General features: G+C 35.2%; 1 protein-coding gene across 1 annotated transcript in view; it reads right to left on the reverse strand.

The window, feature by feature from the left end:
* The window catches only part of ryr2b (ryanodine receptor 2b (cardiac)), a 119842-nt gene that overhangs the window by 34463 nt on the left and 69634 nt on the right, over positions 1 to 15745 (reverse strand). The window contains exons 65-78 of the mRNA XM_068214574.2: positions 11325 to 11440; positions 10936 to 11232; positions 10586 to 10826; positions 10412 to 10499; positions 7627 to 7719; positions 7191 to 7361; positions 7043 to 7093; positions 6856 to 6936; positions 3727 to 3839; positions 3410 to 3506; positions 2392 to 2501; positions 519 to 570; positions 388 to 438; positions 75 to 174 (exon numbers count right to left, since the gene is read on the reverse strand). Coding sequence (XP_068070675.2) covers positions 75 to 174; positions 388 to 438; positions 519 to 570; positions 2392 to 2501; positions 3410 to 3506; positions 3727 to 3839; positions 6856 to 6936; positions 7043 to 7093; positions 7191 to 7361; positions 7627 to 7719; positions 10412 to 10499; positions 10586 to 10826; positions 10936 to 11232; positions 11325 to 11440 — 1661 coding nt within the window. The remainder of the gene's footprint in view (positions 1 to 74; positions 175 to 387; positions 439 to 518; positions 571 to 2391; positions 2502 to 3409; positions 3507 to 3726; positions 3840 to 6855; positions 6937 to 7042; positions 7094 to 7190; positions 7362 to 7626; positions 7720 to 10411; positions 10500 to 10585; positions 10827 to 10935; positions 11233 to 11324; positions 11441 to 15745) is intronic.

The raw sequence follows: 15745 nt of genomic DNA on the forward strand, positions 1-15745 counted from the left end.
TTTGACAGCCCAGTTTTGTCCCTGTTTTCTGGGGTTGTTTGAAGATGAATGGGCTGGATGTGTTTGACTGATACCTCTGCTCGCGCTGAGCTTCTGTAAGATCATCTCTGCAGCTCCACGATCATGAAGTCTAGCCTGCTGATACAGCAGCCTCTGTTTTTCCATCTCTTTTTCCTAAGACAATAATAAGTTACTCAATCAATTCACAAAAATACCAGCTGTTGCTCAAGCATAACTACAGAATTTTTACATAATAACATAAAAATACAGTACAGAAATCAGTCAGAATCCTCCACTATATAAAGTTCCAACTCTTTCTACTACAGAACAAATTAAATCTATAACCAATCTTGACACTTTCAGAGTCCATTCATTTACACTGTGTACCTCAAATGATTTCAGGCCATCTTCATCCTGCTCTTCCTCACTTTGGCAGCTCTGCAACACAGTTAAAGTTCAATCTGTGGTTGTGGCCAAAGCAATAGCATTGTTTAGAAGGTCTCAGCAGTGCTTCTCACCTTGGCCATAATTTCTGCATAGCACATGTACAGACCATCCTCCTCAAGTTTACTGTAGACACAGACAATAAGAGTTAACCATGAGGGTTAAAGGTGACATCGAATTCAATTTTCACTTTAGTTAGTTTTGGTTTCTGCTGTGTCTGTAAGGTCAAACAAGTAAAAAATGCAGCTTATTTTAATAACCTGTTTAAATTTTATGCTGGTTTATACGCAACAAGCTAGCTCTTTCAATATGCCTGTCTCCCAGCTAATTGGCTAGCAATGGTGCCTTTCATTTCTCTGCATTTAAACAATAGAGTGACTTCTCAGCGTTTGGCAATTCGGAGCTGGACTCGCATCAAGATTAAATTTAAAGGAGTTAGCTATGCCTACAATTGATCTGAAAGATGTAAATAATTTTATGTAACTAATTCACGTTTAATCATAATTAGCAAACACCAGTTTCAGCTCATTCATGTTTAGAATCATAATCCTTCATGTGAAGAGCTGTGTTTGTCAGTGTGTTGGTTTACAACCAGCTCAGAAACTGCAGCGCTTTGAATGCATTATACACTGATAATGGTGGGCTGCAATGTCAAGCAATTCTAAATTAAAAATGGCATTTATTTGCTCAGGTGAAAGGTTTGTGTGGTCTTACATTTTGCTATTATAATGTGGAAAAAGTTTCAAATTCTCCATATCAGTCATACAGACTTAAGTCAGCAGGAGCGCAAGGATTGGTTGAGAGCTGTGTATATGCTGCGCTGGTTTAGCTACTCCACAAGAAATGATCCTTCAGCTTCAGACAGGGTCGGGGGAGCAGCAGCTCATTTAAAGAGATATAAAGCAAAATGACTATGTGGACTATGGTGTTTCGAAAGGGTAAAAAGGGTATTTATTTACCACTGATAAATTTAACCAAAGTAAGTTAAAGATTTACCATTAAGATCCTGACGAATCATATGTACTTGTGCAAAATGGGCATGCAATGTAACATTTAAGATTCACTGCACAGCTACTTTTGTTTTCAATTTCATATCTCTTAGAAAAAAAATCTAAATAGGAACATACTACTGGACATAAAAGTAGTTTTAGTATAGAGTACTGATTTTTTTTTAACTAACCCACATGCTAATTGCAATTATCTGTAAGCAAATCTATGGTTTGTGCCTTATATATAGAAGCTGCCCTGTTGCTGAGCGTAAGGCACTGCAGCGGGTGGTGAAAACTGCCCAACGCATCACAGGGACCCAACTTCCAGTCATTGAGGACATCCAGAAGAAACACTGTCTTCGCAGAGAACGTAGTATTCTTAAGGACTCTTCCCACCCTGCTCACGAACTGTTTTCTATCCTACCTTCCGACAGGTGCTTCAGGGTCCCCCGGACTGAGGAACAGCTTTTTGCCCAGAACTGTCTCCCTTTTGAACTCTGCCCCCACTCTTTTGCCTCTCTCATAACGTATACTCTCCATAATCACTGCACACTTTAATATTTGCACACTTAAAATGTGCACATATTCATTAAACTAATTCATTCAATTCATTTTGAATTGTACATACCTACTGTACATATCCATTAGTAATTATGTTCACATCTATCTGCACTCTTCTGATTATTCATAGCAACTTGTACATATATTCATCTATTGTTAATCTCTGTTCATAGCTGATACAACCTGTATATAATGTTCATAGAAAATCCATCTGTAAAAAAAACCCATAGTCCAATCCAATCTAATCTAATCAAATATTGAAGTTGCTTCCGATGTACAAGGCTTTCGGAGTGTTAAAATGCTTGTTAGTTTGTTTGTTTGTTTTTTGGTTAACCTTGATCTATATGCAAACACAATTGTATGAATTCATCACATACAAAAAAGTATGCACACAAACCTTCTCTGAGTCAAGGCACATTGACTGAAGAGATTGATAAGCTGATGAAGTGGATCAATGCGGTTTCTCTGCTCTGCTCCCTCCTTCAGGATCTCTACATGAGCTGCTTTCTGAGAGATATAAATGTATTCTTATTACTACATAAACCAAAAAGGCTCAAGAAATATTAATACAGTTGAAGTCAGAATTATTAGCCCCCGTTGATTTTTTTTTTTCTTTTTAAAATAATTCCCAAATGATGTTTAACGGATTTTCACAGTATTTTTTTTACAGGATGTCTGATAATATTTTTTCTTCTGGAGAAAGTCTTATTTGTTTTATTTCGACTAGAATAAAAGCAGTTTTAAATTTTTTAAAAACTATTTTAAGGTCAATATTATTAGCCCCTTTAAGCTATATTTCTGTTTGATAGTCCACAAACACACCATCGTTATATAATAACTTGGCTAATTACCCTAACCTGCCTAGTTAACTTAATTAACCTAGTTAAGCCTTTAAATGTCACTTTAAGCTTTATAGAAGTATCTTGAAAATATCTAGTAAAATAATATTTACTGTCATCATGGCAAAGATAAAATAAAGTTATTAGAGATGAGTTATTAAAACTATTATGTTTAGAAATGTGTTGAAAAAATATGCTCTCCATTAAACAGAAATTGGAGAAAAAAATAAACAGGAGGCTAATAATTCTAACTTCAACTGTATATTATAATTCACATATGTTTTCCATTGTCAGGTACTTATATTGTATGTATAAAAGTATACTTTATCATGTATGTTGTTGATAACAGTACACAATAATATAAATTAAGTGCCTATGTGTGATTTAAACAGCAATAAGACATGTGATAATCTCAACCCGTAATGATAATTGTACTCATAAATCGAAAAACTTCTATTCTAAAAATCCATTACAAAAATTCACAAGAGAACCTGCTGTGAATTAGCCTTCGGGATTGGCCTGCACAATGATTGAACAGCTCAACCAGGGAACAGAGCCAATCAGAAACACACTCACAGCCAGATCTTCAATTAGCCTGTCCTCAGGTGAGTCATTCTCAGCCTTCAGCCAGACTCGCTCATAACCCTGCAGGAAGAGGTTCACCGCTCGGTGCCTGAGCAAAAAGACAAATCTCACGCTAAAAGCAAGCAATTAATTTTGGTTTCAGCACATTGAAACATAAGGAAGATGACAAATAGCCTTTTTATCAGGGTTAGTTCAACAGCATTGCAGTTCAAACGTATTTCTGCAGCCTTTCAGTTTTTATAAGTTGGATAATTCCTACTGCAATATAAAAAAGAAATGGGCTTGTCATAACTCTTGCAGCAGCAAACCTGGGGAGATTGTACAAAGGAGCCATTCTTAAGCAGGCAACTACAGCGCGTTTCCTCTGCTTAGACAACATCTTATACCACACTGGCCTCTTCATCTTCTGAGGGTGCTCCACCTGACAGAAAACAACCAAGATGTAAGCCAATTACCACAACAGAGCCACACAAACAATTATTTTTCTGAAATTTCCACTGAACTGTGCTCGTTCATTGGATACCTATTTGTGGGCTTGGGGCAAATTCTCTCTATTTATATATACAGTATACAAATTTCATTTGAGGATAAATACTAATATCTTGCAAAATAGCTAGTAAAATATTATTTACTATCACCATGAAGAAATTAGCTATTAGAAAATTCACAAGTAATTCAATATATTTATTACAATGTGTTAAATCTTCTTTCCATTAAACACTTGGAAATGTTTGAAAAATAAATCAAATTTCACAAGAGGGCTAATAATTTTGTCTTTAACTGTATATACAGTGCTCAGCATGTATGAGTACACCCCATTTTGAAAATAAATGTTTTTTTTTTCATTTCTAAGTGAACATTAGTACTATATTTTAGTGCATTTGAACAAAACAGATTTATTGTTTCAATCTATTTTTTTTATTGGTCTTTTGTATGATAACACAAATTAAATATTGAGAGGTAAACAGTAATGTATTGTCCATTGTTAATCCCATCTCCTAACCTCTCATTATTATTGATTATTTTAATTAACAAAACAACAATAAATAAATAAATATCAAATTAAGCACATTAAATACATAAGAACACAACATCAAAGAATAACTGTATACAGATGGGGAAAAAAAACAATAATTAAAATAATTAAAAATTATTTAAAAAATTTTTAGAGAGTAAGCATCTCAGCTTAAAAAACTCAAAAAAAAGATTTATTATAATTTATTTAATAATTATAAATATTGATCAAAATAACATGTTTATTACCGAACAGCTATAGAAATAGAAAAATATTACATTTAAATTGATGTAAAACACTGCAAAACAAATTACAAGCTAATATATTTTCCTAATATACAAAATTGAGTGTACTAATTTTGGACTGTTATCGTAAGTTATTTTGTTAGATTAGATTAGACAGTACTGAAGCCAAATCTAGAACTAATGTATGTGCACAAATATAACACTGTAAAACTTCCTATAGAAAACATTCATTTAAATGAGAGATTTGTGAGGGGGTTACTCATATATGCTGACCACTGTACTTACACTGTACACTTACACTGTACAGTACTTTCCATACTTTCTACATGCTTATATACTTATATAGAACTTTCTTTCTCCAACTCAATTCTGAAAGGAAATGAACCAAAACCTTGTAGTATCTTGTCCTTAAACTGAAAAATAAACCTGAAATCTGGCATCATACTGTATTAGTATTTAATTTTTTGAGTTGTGTTTCTCTAAAAACAGCTAAAGGCAGCACTAGTACTAGTACTTCTGGCATCAATCACAGTGCACCTAAAATAATCCGCAGCACCTTTAGTCCAAAATGAATGAGAATTTTTTAAATAACATAAATCTTTGGTGGGTATTAGTACATATTTTAGTAACATCAGTACACCTTTTTGTGTTACGTTAATCCATACAAATCTTATTACACAGAGGGTTCCTTTTAAAAGAATAATCAACCCAAACATTATATCTACTAGGGCTGCACAATATATCGCCTCCGCATCGATATTGCAATGTGCACATCCACAATAGTGACATTGCAGGATGTACGATGTTGAGTTGGGATTATAATTAACTAAAAATCACAGTTCAGTGCACATGATTTGTTGAGTCATTGTGAATTTCAACCATAATATATTAGTGTGATGGGCGAAGCAGTGGCGCAGTAGGTAGTGCTGTCGCCTCACAGCAAGAAGGTCGTAGGGTCGCTGGTTCAAGCCTCGGCTCAGTTGGCGTTTCTGTGTGGAGTTTTGTTCGCGTGGGTTTCCTCCGGGTGCTCCGGTTTCCCCCACAGTCCAAAGACATGTGGTACAGGTGAATTGGGTAGGCTTAATAGTCCCTAGTGTGTGAATGTGTGTGTGGATGTTTCCCAGAGATGGGTTGTGGCTGGAAGGGCATCTGCTGCGCAAAAACTTGCTAGATAAGTTGGCGGTTCATTCTGCTGTGGCGACCCCGGATTAATAAAGGGACTAAGCCAACAAGAAAATGAATGAATATTAGTGTGATTTGTTTTGTACTCAGATGTGTTTTATAAAGCCTGTGACTGTAAGATTTAAAGCAATATTAAACTACTTGGGAACCAAAAAATATAAAGTTTGCCACTTTAAGACTGTGCTTAATTATTTATCAAATGAAGTCTATAGAGTGTTATTTTAGATTTGATCATTGAATTTCTTCACCTAAATATTGCAAAATTCCACCTGTTATACGTTTTGTTTTGTTTGTTCTAGGTTGGGGGCATGCCTTCAGCGCACCTGATGCTGGTCAGCGCCCTTTTTTAAACTCAATGAGAGAGTTTGTTGGGGCCACTGTTCATTCACTGTTTGGGCAGTTGGCCAGAGCTGCGTTTCAATTTGGACTTTATTTTTTCGTTATGCATCCATACTCTAGCGCTGACAACACTTAACGCATCCATTCACTTGTCTTTCACACTGATTGAATATTTTTTCAAAATGTGTTAAAATAAATATCATTTCTGACTTTATTTCGCCATGTGTTAACGTTACATTGTCCCTTACATGTCCCTTAATGTAACATTGAGCCAGGTGTAATATCAAAAACTATAAAGCACTATTTGTTTAGTTTTTATCTATGCTTTATTCTTTTAATTACATGATTTATATATGTATATATATATATATATATATATATTTTTTTTTTTTTTTTCGCAGATTTATATTTTATGCAGATGCACCTCCCACAAAATCATCCCAATCAATGTAAGATTGTGAATTCTTCCCAAACAGTTACTGTCATGTTGTGAAATTATATTTATATCGCAATATGTATCGCAGAAATAAAAAATATCGCAATGTCAGTTTTTCCAATATCGTGCAGCCCTAATATCTACATCAATTTACATATAATACCAATGCATCATTAATCAACATTTACAATCAGCGGCGGAAATAAATTTCCAGTCTAACCTGATCGAGGTGGAAAAGAACACGAGCGATGCTCAAGATCCTCTCAACTCTGAGGGGATCTACTGAGTTTCCACACAGATCCTGGTAAAAAAAAAAAAAAAAAAAAAGGAAATATGAATCCAAGGAGACACAAATAGCATTTTCACAGGACATTATTATCACTCTCACAGGCTGCCTGCTGGCTCACCTGTTGTAGGATGCTGTGAATGTATGCCCGGACCTCATCTTCTGTGTCCCTCTAGAAACAGACAAATGTTTCACATGACAATATTTTCAAGATGAGAAAAGATTGATTTGGAAACATTGTCATTATTGATCAGCATGAGCTGGTGTACCTGAGCAAAACGACTTTTGGCATGGCTGACCAGGCCCTGATCGCCATGGCAACATCCATTCATGGCTACAGAAAGGAGTTTTTTGGGGGCAGCCACAATGAGAGAGGTGTGTGTGGAGTAACGATCGGCTTTCCTCTTCACCTTCCTCCTCTCCTGGCAGAACACTCCTCCCTAATGGAAAAATCATATAATTTACATTCATTCAATATATTGAACGGCATATTTGGATTGAATATTGATGTGGCCATTTATTAAAGTCACTCCGGAGCTCATTGTTTACAAACCAAAGATTAATTCCTTTTCAAAGAATAAAATGAAAAATGAGGAAAAAACAAATGCAATGAGGAATGAGAATAACTACTATAAAAGAGCGTCGGTTAGACTTGAAAGGTGGGGAAGAATTATTTAATATGGTATAAATAAAATCACAAGAAACCTTGTTCATTCTGCTTTTGCTGCTGTTCACCAGGAATGCCATGTTGTTGATTTCATTTTGAACCACAAAGTTCTGTTCTTCCCATTTGAAATTCTAAATAAAGGAAATGACAATAGAAAATTACAATAAAAATTAAACATATATTAAATTAAAACATTAAATAAGTACAATGAATTTACAAAAGGAATAAAAGTATGTGGCGGCACGGTGGCTCAGTGGTTAGCACTGTCGCCCTACAGCAAGAAGGTCAATGGTTCGAGTTCTGGCTGGGTCAGTTGGCATTTCTGTGTGGAGTTTGCATGTTCTCCCCGTGTTCGCATGGGTTTCCTCCGGTTGCTCCGGTTTCCCTCACAGCCCAAAGACATGCGCTATAGGTGAATTAAATAAACGAAATTGTCCGTAATGTATGAGACTGTGTGTGAATGAATGCGGGTGGTTCCCAATACGGGTTGCAGTTGAAAGGGCATCAGTTGCATAAAACATATGCTGGAATAGTTGGTGGTTCATTCCACTGTGGCAACCTCTATAATGTATGAATCAATAAATCAATGAATAAAAAAGTATGTCAACAAAAAATTATCTGTGTGCACTAGTGGTGATATCATTTTAAGAGTTCTGTTTTCACTGATATATACAGTACATAATTAATCAAGAAATTAAAAAAATATTGCGGTCACAAACAGTTTATTAATTTACAGTCAATTTTAATTAACCAAACTGATTCAAGTAAAACAAGGCAATAAAATAATATGAAGATGGGGAGAAATTAATAAATTATATTTAAAATATCTATTATTTTTTCTCGTGTCATTTTTTTATGTCATTTAAGACATTTCAGCTGCAAAATATTACTTTTCAGCACACTTTAAATTTACTCAAACACCTTTATTAATACAGAAGAAAATTTTAATTGATGATATGATGGGATCATGGTTTACCATGTTTTTATATTTAAAAAAATTGATCAAAACCTAGAAGTAATGTAGTGTTTTGACCTCACATCAGTACACTCTGTTTGTATGTGTGTAGCGGATTGTAGGCACAGAAGTAAGCACCCACTGCTGTAATTGGTTTACAATGTTGCATATCAATATGGATGAACAGGCAGTGAAGTACACATTGGCTGTTTCTCAATTCCTAGAATGCCGAGAACGGACTTGCGTTCTTGTGAAGACCGGTCTTGCCAGGTGTCCTCGAAAGAACGAACTTGGGAGACCATGAGAACAGAGAACAAGTCCTGTGAGAAATGAGATGCTGTGTTCTTCCTGATGGTCACATGACCTTCATGCATTTTTATGGAAATTTATTTAAGCATTACAGCATTCATACAACGATTTATAGTTTTTCCCCTTTTCAAAATATTTAGTATGCATAAAGACCTTATAAAATATACATTGCACAATATAAATAAAAAAGATTTTAATATAAATTTCAGCAAATAAACACCCTTAATGTGTTTATGCCTTTATTGAGATTTTCATGGTAATGTTTACTTTCACCTTCTCATTTAGGGATACTCCTGAGGCAATCCGCTTGTTAAGTGGGGACGCATGTAATAATGTTTCTGGGTCCAAGCCGCCATTCATTTGAGTGGAGAAATCATTCGTTTATGATCACGTTTTATTCCTATCACACATTAAAGTTAATTTCATATAAAATCATAGTGTACACACCAATCTCTGGGCTTGCTGCATAACAAATACCAAAACTTTAACAATTTATAAAAAATGAATGACTTTCTGGCCATTGGATATTAGGCATTGACATATATATTGCGATCGTGATTTTCGAAAGTATTAAATCCATTTATAAACGTTTATTATTACCATTTCATGAGTCTCCATATTCAGTTGAATAGAGCGCTTGGGCCCGGAAGCCGCTCCGCGTGACGTCACACTTAACGAGCGGATTAAGTTAAATCTCTAAACTTTGATTATAAATCTATATAAAATGCTGCGCTTCCCACCTCCAGTCGCAATAACTTCCGGGACTTCAAGAGCGAGTTCGGTGCTCAAGTCAGCATCAATGCCTCCTCAATACCAAGAACACATCCGGGAAGTTTCAAGCGTCCTCCGTTTCTTGCCGTCTTGATTAGTAAAACTGAACTTTGGCAGCTGAGGATGACGTTACACGAGAACACGAGGTTGTAAGACCGTTGAAGATCGCATATTGAGAAACAGCCATTGATCTTCTAAGGAGGCCGTGCCTATCCTCCCAGAGTAGAACATTCCATTTCCTGTCATATTAGCAGACAGCCTTCTATATAAGCTGTTTTTAGAGTAACAACAAAGTTTTTAACTCTGAAACTTACAGGATGTTTTTTAAAATATTGTGACCTCCCCTATATCAAAAGATCAAGGAAATTTAGTTTTTTTAGTTCATGACCACTTTAAGAGGTTGATATTAGATATGGCTAAGTGGTTACCAATGTCACCTCACAGCAAGAAGGTTGCTGATTCAAGTCATGGTTAGATCAGTTGGCATTTCTTTGTGGAGTTTGCATGTTCTCCCTGTGTTTTCGTGGGTTTCCTGCAGGTGCTCCAGTTTCCCTTACAGACCAAACATGTGCTAAAGGTGAACTGAATCAATTAACTTGGCTGTAGTGTATGTGTGTGAATGTGAGAGTGTATGAGTGTTTCCCAGCACTGGGTTGCGGCTGGAAGGGCATCCGCTGTGTAAAACATATGCTAGAATTATCGGTTCATTCTGCTGTGGCAAAAACTGATAAATAAAGAGACTAAGCCAAAAGAAAAATGAAATAAAATAAAATATCATAAATGCTCACATGAGATTTAGCCCAGAAAATGAACACTTCAGCCACAAGGGAGAAAAGCTTCTCAGCATCTGCATTTACCTCTCTCAGCCAACTCATTCTGACAAATATCAGAAATTGAACAGTGTCAGTAATAAATAAGCAGGCGATAAATAAAATCAACACTGCGCCAGTGTAATTTCTCACCTGTGGAGGTCAATAAAAGGAATGAGCAAAGGGTAAAACGCATAGATGTCTTGAACCAACACAGTAAACCTCTCCTGGATGTCTAACTCCTGCTCTGAGACATCGCCACGCCCCTCCATCTTCAAGTGCTCCTCCTCCAGCAGCACTGACTCCGCCCTCTTCCTTAACTTTTCCATCAGAGGCAGGAAGTGTCTTTTCAGGAGGTGTGGCTCTGCCTTGTTGATGATGGGCTGGCCAAATACTACAAAAAATACAATTCTTGCATTTGTTTTGTTTTTTGGTGGTGAAAGAGTTGCTGTTTATCACATTGGGAACTTTGATAAATCACTCCTCTAGAGGATCTGACTCACCTGCAAGGCGTTTCATCCAAGCACTGTCTGAAGTCCCCAGGTGAGCGTGGATGATAGAGAGGATGTAACCCAGCAGTGCATTAGCGTGTTGGGGTGTGACAGAGGAACAGTGGCCCTCCTGGGATGCCTGGTTATCAACTTCACCCCATCGAGAGACATAACTGCACAGTAGCGGAAGTGTGACCTCTGTGACCCTCAATAAAAGAGCATGGCGAGCCGAAGACCCCGCCCCTGCCAGCTCCTCCACCTCTAAGAAAGCCTCATGCAAATTGGGGAGGAGCTTACAGGCTTTCTCTTCTAGAAAAAGCACATTGACATCTGTGAGGGAAAAACTGCATGTGGAAGCGTGACTGTTTGAACGTTTTGGTGCTTAGCTGAACTTTTCTTACCTATACCTTCATTACTCAAAGTGTCAAAGTGAGAATGAAGGTCACTCAGCTCCAAGAAACACACGGGAAAGGCTGCAGATAATGCGGCCAGACACTCCCCCAAGACCGACCTCTGCCTATCAAAACAAAGATAAAGGCCGATTGACAGTTGAGCTGTAAACCTAGACATGAGCTAATAACTGTGGAGCGCACAAGTTTCAAAAGAAAAAAAACAATCAGAATGAACTAATGAGAGGCAAACACCCGAATTCACCCAAAATGGATTTTTCCTCACCATCATGTCATTTCAGATCAGCATGTTTGTTTTTTTCTGAAGAACAGTTTTCAGTAGATAATTTATTTATATATTGTATTTAGAACAGCTATTTTTCTGCACAGTTCATAGTAATATGTAAAAATTGTATTTGTTTTAAATAAATGGGATAAAGTGATTTATACAATTACAGAGCTCAGCATAATTGAGTAAACCCTATTTTGAAAATGAATATTTGTATCCATTTCTCAGTGAATATAGGCAATGAATTTTGGTGCATTTAAACAAAACAGATTTATTAAACAGATATATTTATTATAGTAATATTTTAGTCACCAAACATATTTTGTAATTGAAAGATAATACAATAAAATTCAATTAAAATATAGCAAAACAAAATAAAAATTACAACCTACTAAATTACAACTAAATTTAAAAACAATTTGTATGTGTGTCTTTCGAATTTTTCTCTTTTTTAAACTTGCATTTAATATTTTCTTTAACATATAAATTTGGGTGTAGTTTTTGGACCGTTATTTTGTATGATATATATTTTGCTCCAGATTTGGTTTCAATACTGACTAATCTATATGCACAAATATATTATTGTATAGTTTCCTAGTAAAAATATTATTTAAAAGATACATTTGAGATGTCTCAAATTAATGCTAGTTTGATTGATAATTATTCATCAAAGAATCTTAGTACGTACAGTATGTAATGTTTCAACAAAATCATTAAGCAATGTTGTTATTTTAATATAAATAAAATGTAATGTTTGGCGAACCAAATCAAGTATATTTCAACTATTTCTGTAGGATCAGTGTCATGTGAAGTTAAGTTTAATGAAGTTACGTTTAAACTGCATATTTAAATAGAAAAACAATGTTTTGAATTGTTTTGCAACATCACTTATATATTAGATTTTTCATTAAATAATTCCAGGTTGGAAGGCAATAAAGCGCTTCTTTGTAAATATATGTGATAAATAGGGTTGGGTCGATGGACAATGAAAGCAACGCAATCCTCCACCCTGGCCCTGTCGCAACAGCAACCCGCTTGTGAAAAATACTGTACACACGGCCCTGTTTACACTATTACGTCTTAGTTTTAACATTTTATAATGAAGACGATCCACGTCCACACTATATTTTACCTAGCATTTCTGAACAACTCTATATCCACAATATACTGCTGAAAACGCACATCACATGACCAAACGCACACATACACACTCTGGCATGCGCTTTAGTAGCAGAGCTCCAGGCAGTCAGTATGGGGTGCAAAACCCGGACAGTTTATCAAGAATGTACCGCTGTATCACGTCTCACTACAGTCGTTAAACGTAATATACACTGTTAACCCTTACTGTAGATTATGCAATAAATAACTGTAAAATAGCCAGTGTTTTGCTGGATTAAAAGGAAACAGTATTTTACTGTAAAAGGAGCAGGATTTGTATGAAATTTTGTAGTGCAAAGAATAAATTACAGTAATTTACTTTATGTACCCATTACAGATAGTTACTGTGATAATAAATGGTAAATTACTGCTCAACCATTATTACCCCATGTACTGCTTTATGTTGCTATATATATATATATATATATATATATATATATATATATATATATATATATATATATACATACTGTTCAGTTTTGGTATGTGTATGGTCAGTATTGAGGAGAAAGTGAGACAATGCATTGATGATAAGCTAAATTTCTCTGCAGCCATCTCTGTGTTTTCTTTGGTTCCTTTTATGTTTTTAACATTGAGTATCAGGAGTCAACCAATGTCAATGTCACAGAGCTAATTAAAAGGTAAAGATATCGACGAGATGCATTTAAAGGCAAAAATATTCACACAGAGCAACCAAATTATCACAATCATTTTTATAACTTTGTTTACTTTTCTATAATTAATTTAATTTGCCTAGTTTAGCCAATAGTTAAGCTTTTTTATTGCACTTTAAGCTGAATATTAGTATTTTGCTAAATAAAAATGTGTTATTTAAAAAATATGTTAAACAGCACGTACATACATTTTCGCAGAGACTCAATGAATTTGTTTGGAGAAGTTGGTAAAAATGGCATTAACAGTATAGTATAAAGACTTTCCTAAATAAATGTATTAATCAGGTTATTTGTTTTTTATTATTATTATTACTACAGGTTTGGAACAACATGAGGATCAGATTATTTATTTATTTTTTATTTTTTTGCTTTGGATGACGTTTGTATATTGTTTGTATATTATTGTTTTTATTCAATGATATGTGCATGATTGTGATAAATGTAGGCAATTCCTTTGAAAATATGCTATGTACCAAGGATGTCAAACTCCTGGAGGGCCGCAGCCCAGCAGAATTTAGTTCCAGCCCTGCTTCAACACACTACCTTTAGATTTAGTTTAATCAGGTGTGTTTAATTAGTATAACTGCACTGTTACTCTGTAGATTGTGCAGTAAATAACTGCAAAATAGCCAGTGTTTTGCTGTAATAAAAGAAAACATTTATTATTTATTAACACATTATTTTACTGTGAAAGGAGTAGACTTTGTATGAAATTGTGTAGTGCAAAGAATTAATTCCAATAAATTCTCTGATGGTTTATGTTGCTATTTATAGAGACGTGCATTTTAAAGGCAGAAAATAATGATTTAGGCATCACCATACACTCCCACAGGCTGTCTGTCTTATTCTAAACACAAAGGTGTTAGAAAGAGTTTTCAGAAAATGCCGGCCCTTTAAGGGAGCCAGGTGTTTGATTTGTTTACTGCTGAGTGTGCTCTATTCTCTGTCCATCAATTCAGATGTAGAGTCTGATATGTTTTAGGCTTTAAATAAGAATCTATAATGAGAAAGTAAAATGTGTTCAAATGTTTTTGAGGGTTTCTAAAATAAGGCTGTATTTTAAGTTATATTGTTGTTATCTTGAACTGTGTACTTGAAAGCTACATTGTTAGCTAGTTAGCCTCTCCTCATATAACTTCTTACATTACTTTTGTTTAAGTATTTATTGGATATTGCATACTGCCATAATGTACAGATGCTAACAGTTGTATGTATCTTTCTGGCAACTAAGCCAACATTAAATTCCTTCATCTTAGTAAGGTAACTTGTGCACATCGTCACAGGGAATCACAAAAACATGATACACATAGCCATCCACACACAAAAGCTCCACTGTCCAGTCCCAGGTTGTGAGTTTGTTGCTAAGTATTTTTCAGAGCAGTGTTTCCACCTATGAATTTATATTAGAAACAATAATAAAGTTTGTTGTCATGAGATAATTATAACAATAAAAGATTGGATCCTTTGGTTTTTCGGTGTTGCCAACTTTATTTTTTATAATTACTTTAAACTTTTTATTGAGATCTAAAACAGTTTTTAATTATTTAAAACTTTAAACTTTAAAATAATTATGTTGTGTTTTTTGCTGTTCATTTGCTGATCTACCCTCCTGCAGATTTCAGTTGCTATTCATTTCAAACACACCTAAACCAATTAATTAGGACCTGAACACCACTTGATAATTACAGGCAGGTGTGTTTGATATGGGTAGCAACTGAAATCTGCAGGAAGGTAGATATCCAGGAACAGGATTGAGCACCACTGCTGTATACCATGGGGGTCAAACTCCAAGTTCCTGGAGAACTGCATCGCAGCAGAGTTTAGTACCCACCCTGCTTCAACATTACCTGTAGATTTCTAACAAGTCTTAATTAGTTTGATCAGGTGTGTTTAATTAGAGCTACAGCTTAAAGTCCCGGTCACACTGCACTTTTCTCCCTATAGACTTCCATTCATACTCATGTGAGTACTGCAGACCTGGAATGATAGCTCATGCGACAAATTTCATAATTCGCAGCATTTGAAAGTTCAAGCTTGGAGAACGCTGACATGCGCAATCACATCATGTGATTGCTTGATACCAATCAAAGATCAAAACATGACCTCTCTGGCTTGCTTTTTCAATCTCTAATTATTTTGTTTAATTCCACTACTCGCTTTGTTTTATTCCACTTCGCAGTTCAGTATGACAGAATTTTGCTTGCTCAAATGTTAGTGTGACTGCAGCCTTACTGTGCAGACCTGTAATATGCAAGACAATATTTATATCTGCTGATTTCTTAATTTTGTTATACTTTTTCTGTTATTTGTTT

Source organism: Danio rerio, chromosome 17 (genome assembly GCF_049306965.1).
Source record: "Danio rerio strain Tuebingen ecotype United States chromosome 17, GRCz12tu, whole genome shotgun sequence".
NCBI classification, from domain to species: Eukaryota; Metazoa; Chordata; class Actinopteri; order Cypriniformes; family Danionidae; genus Danio; species Danio rerio.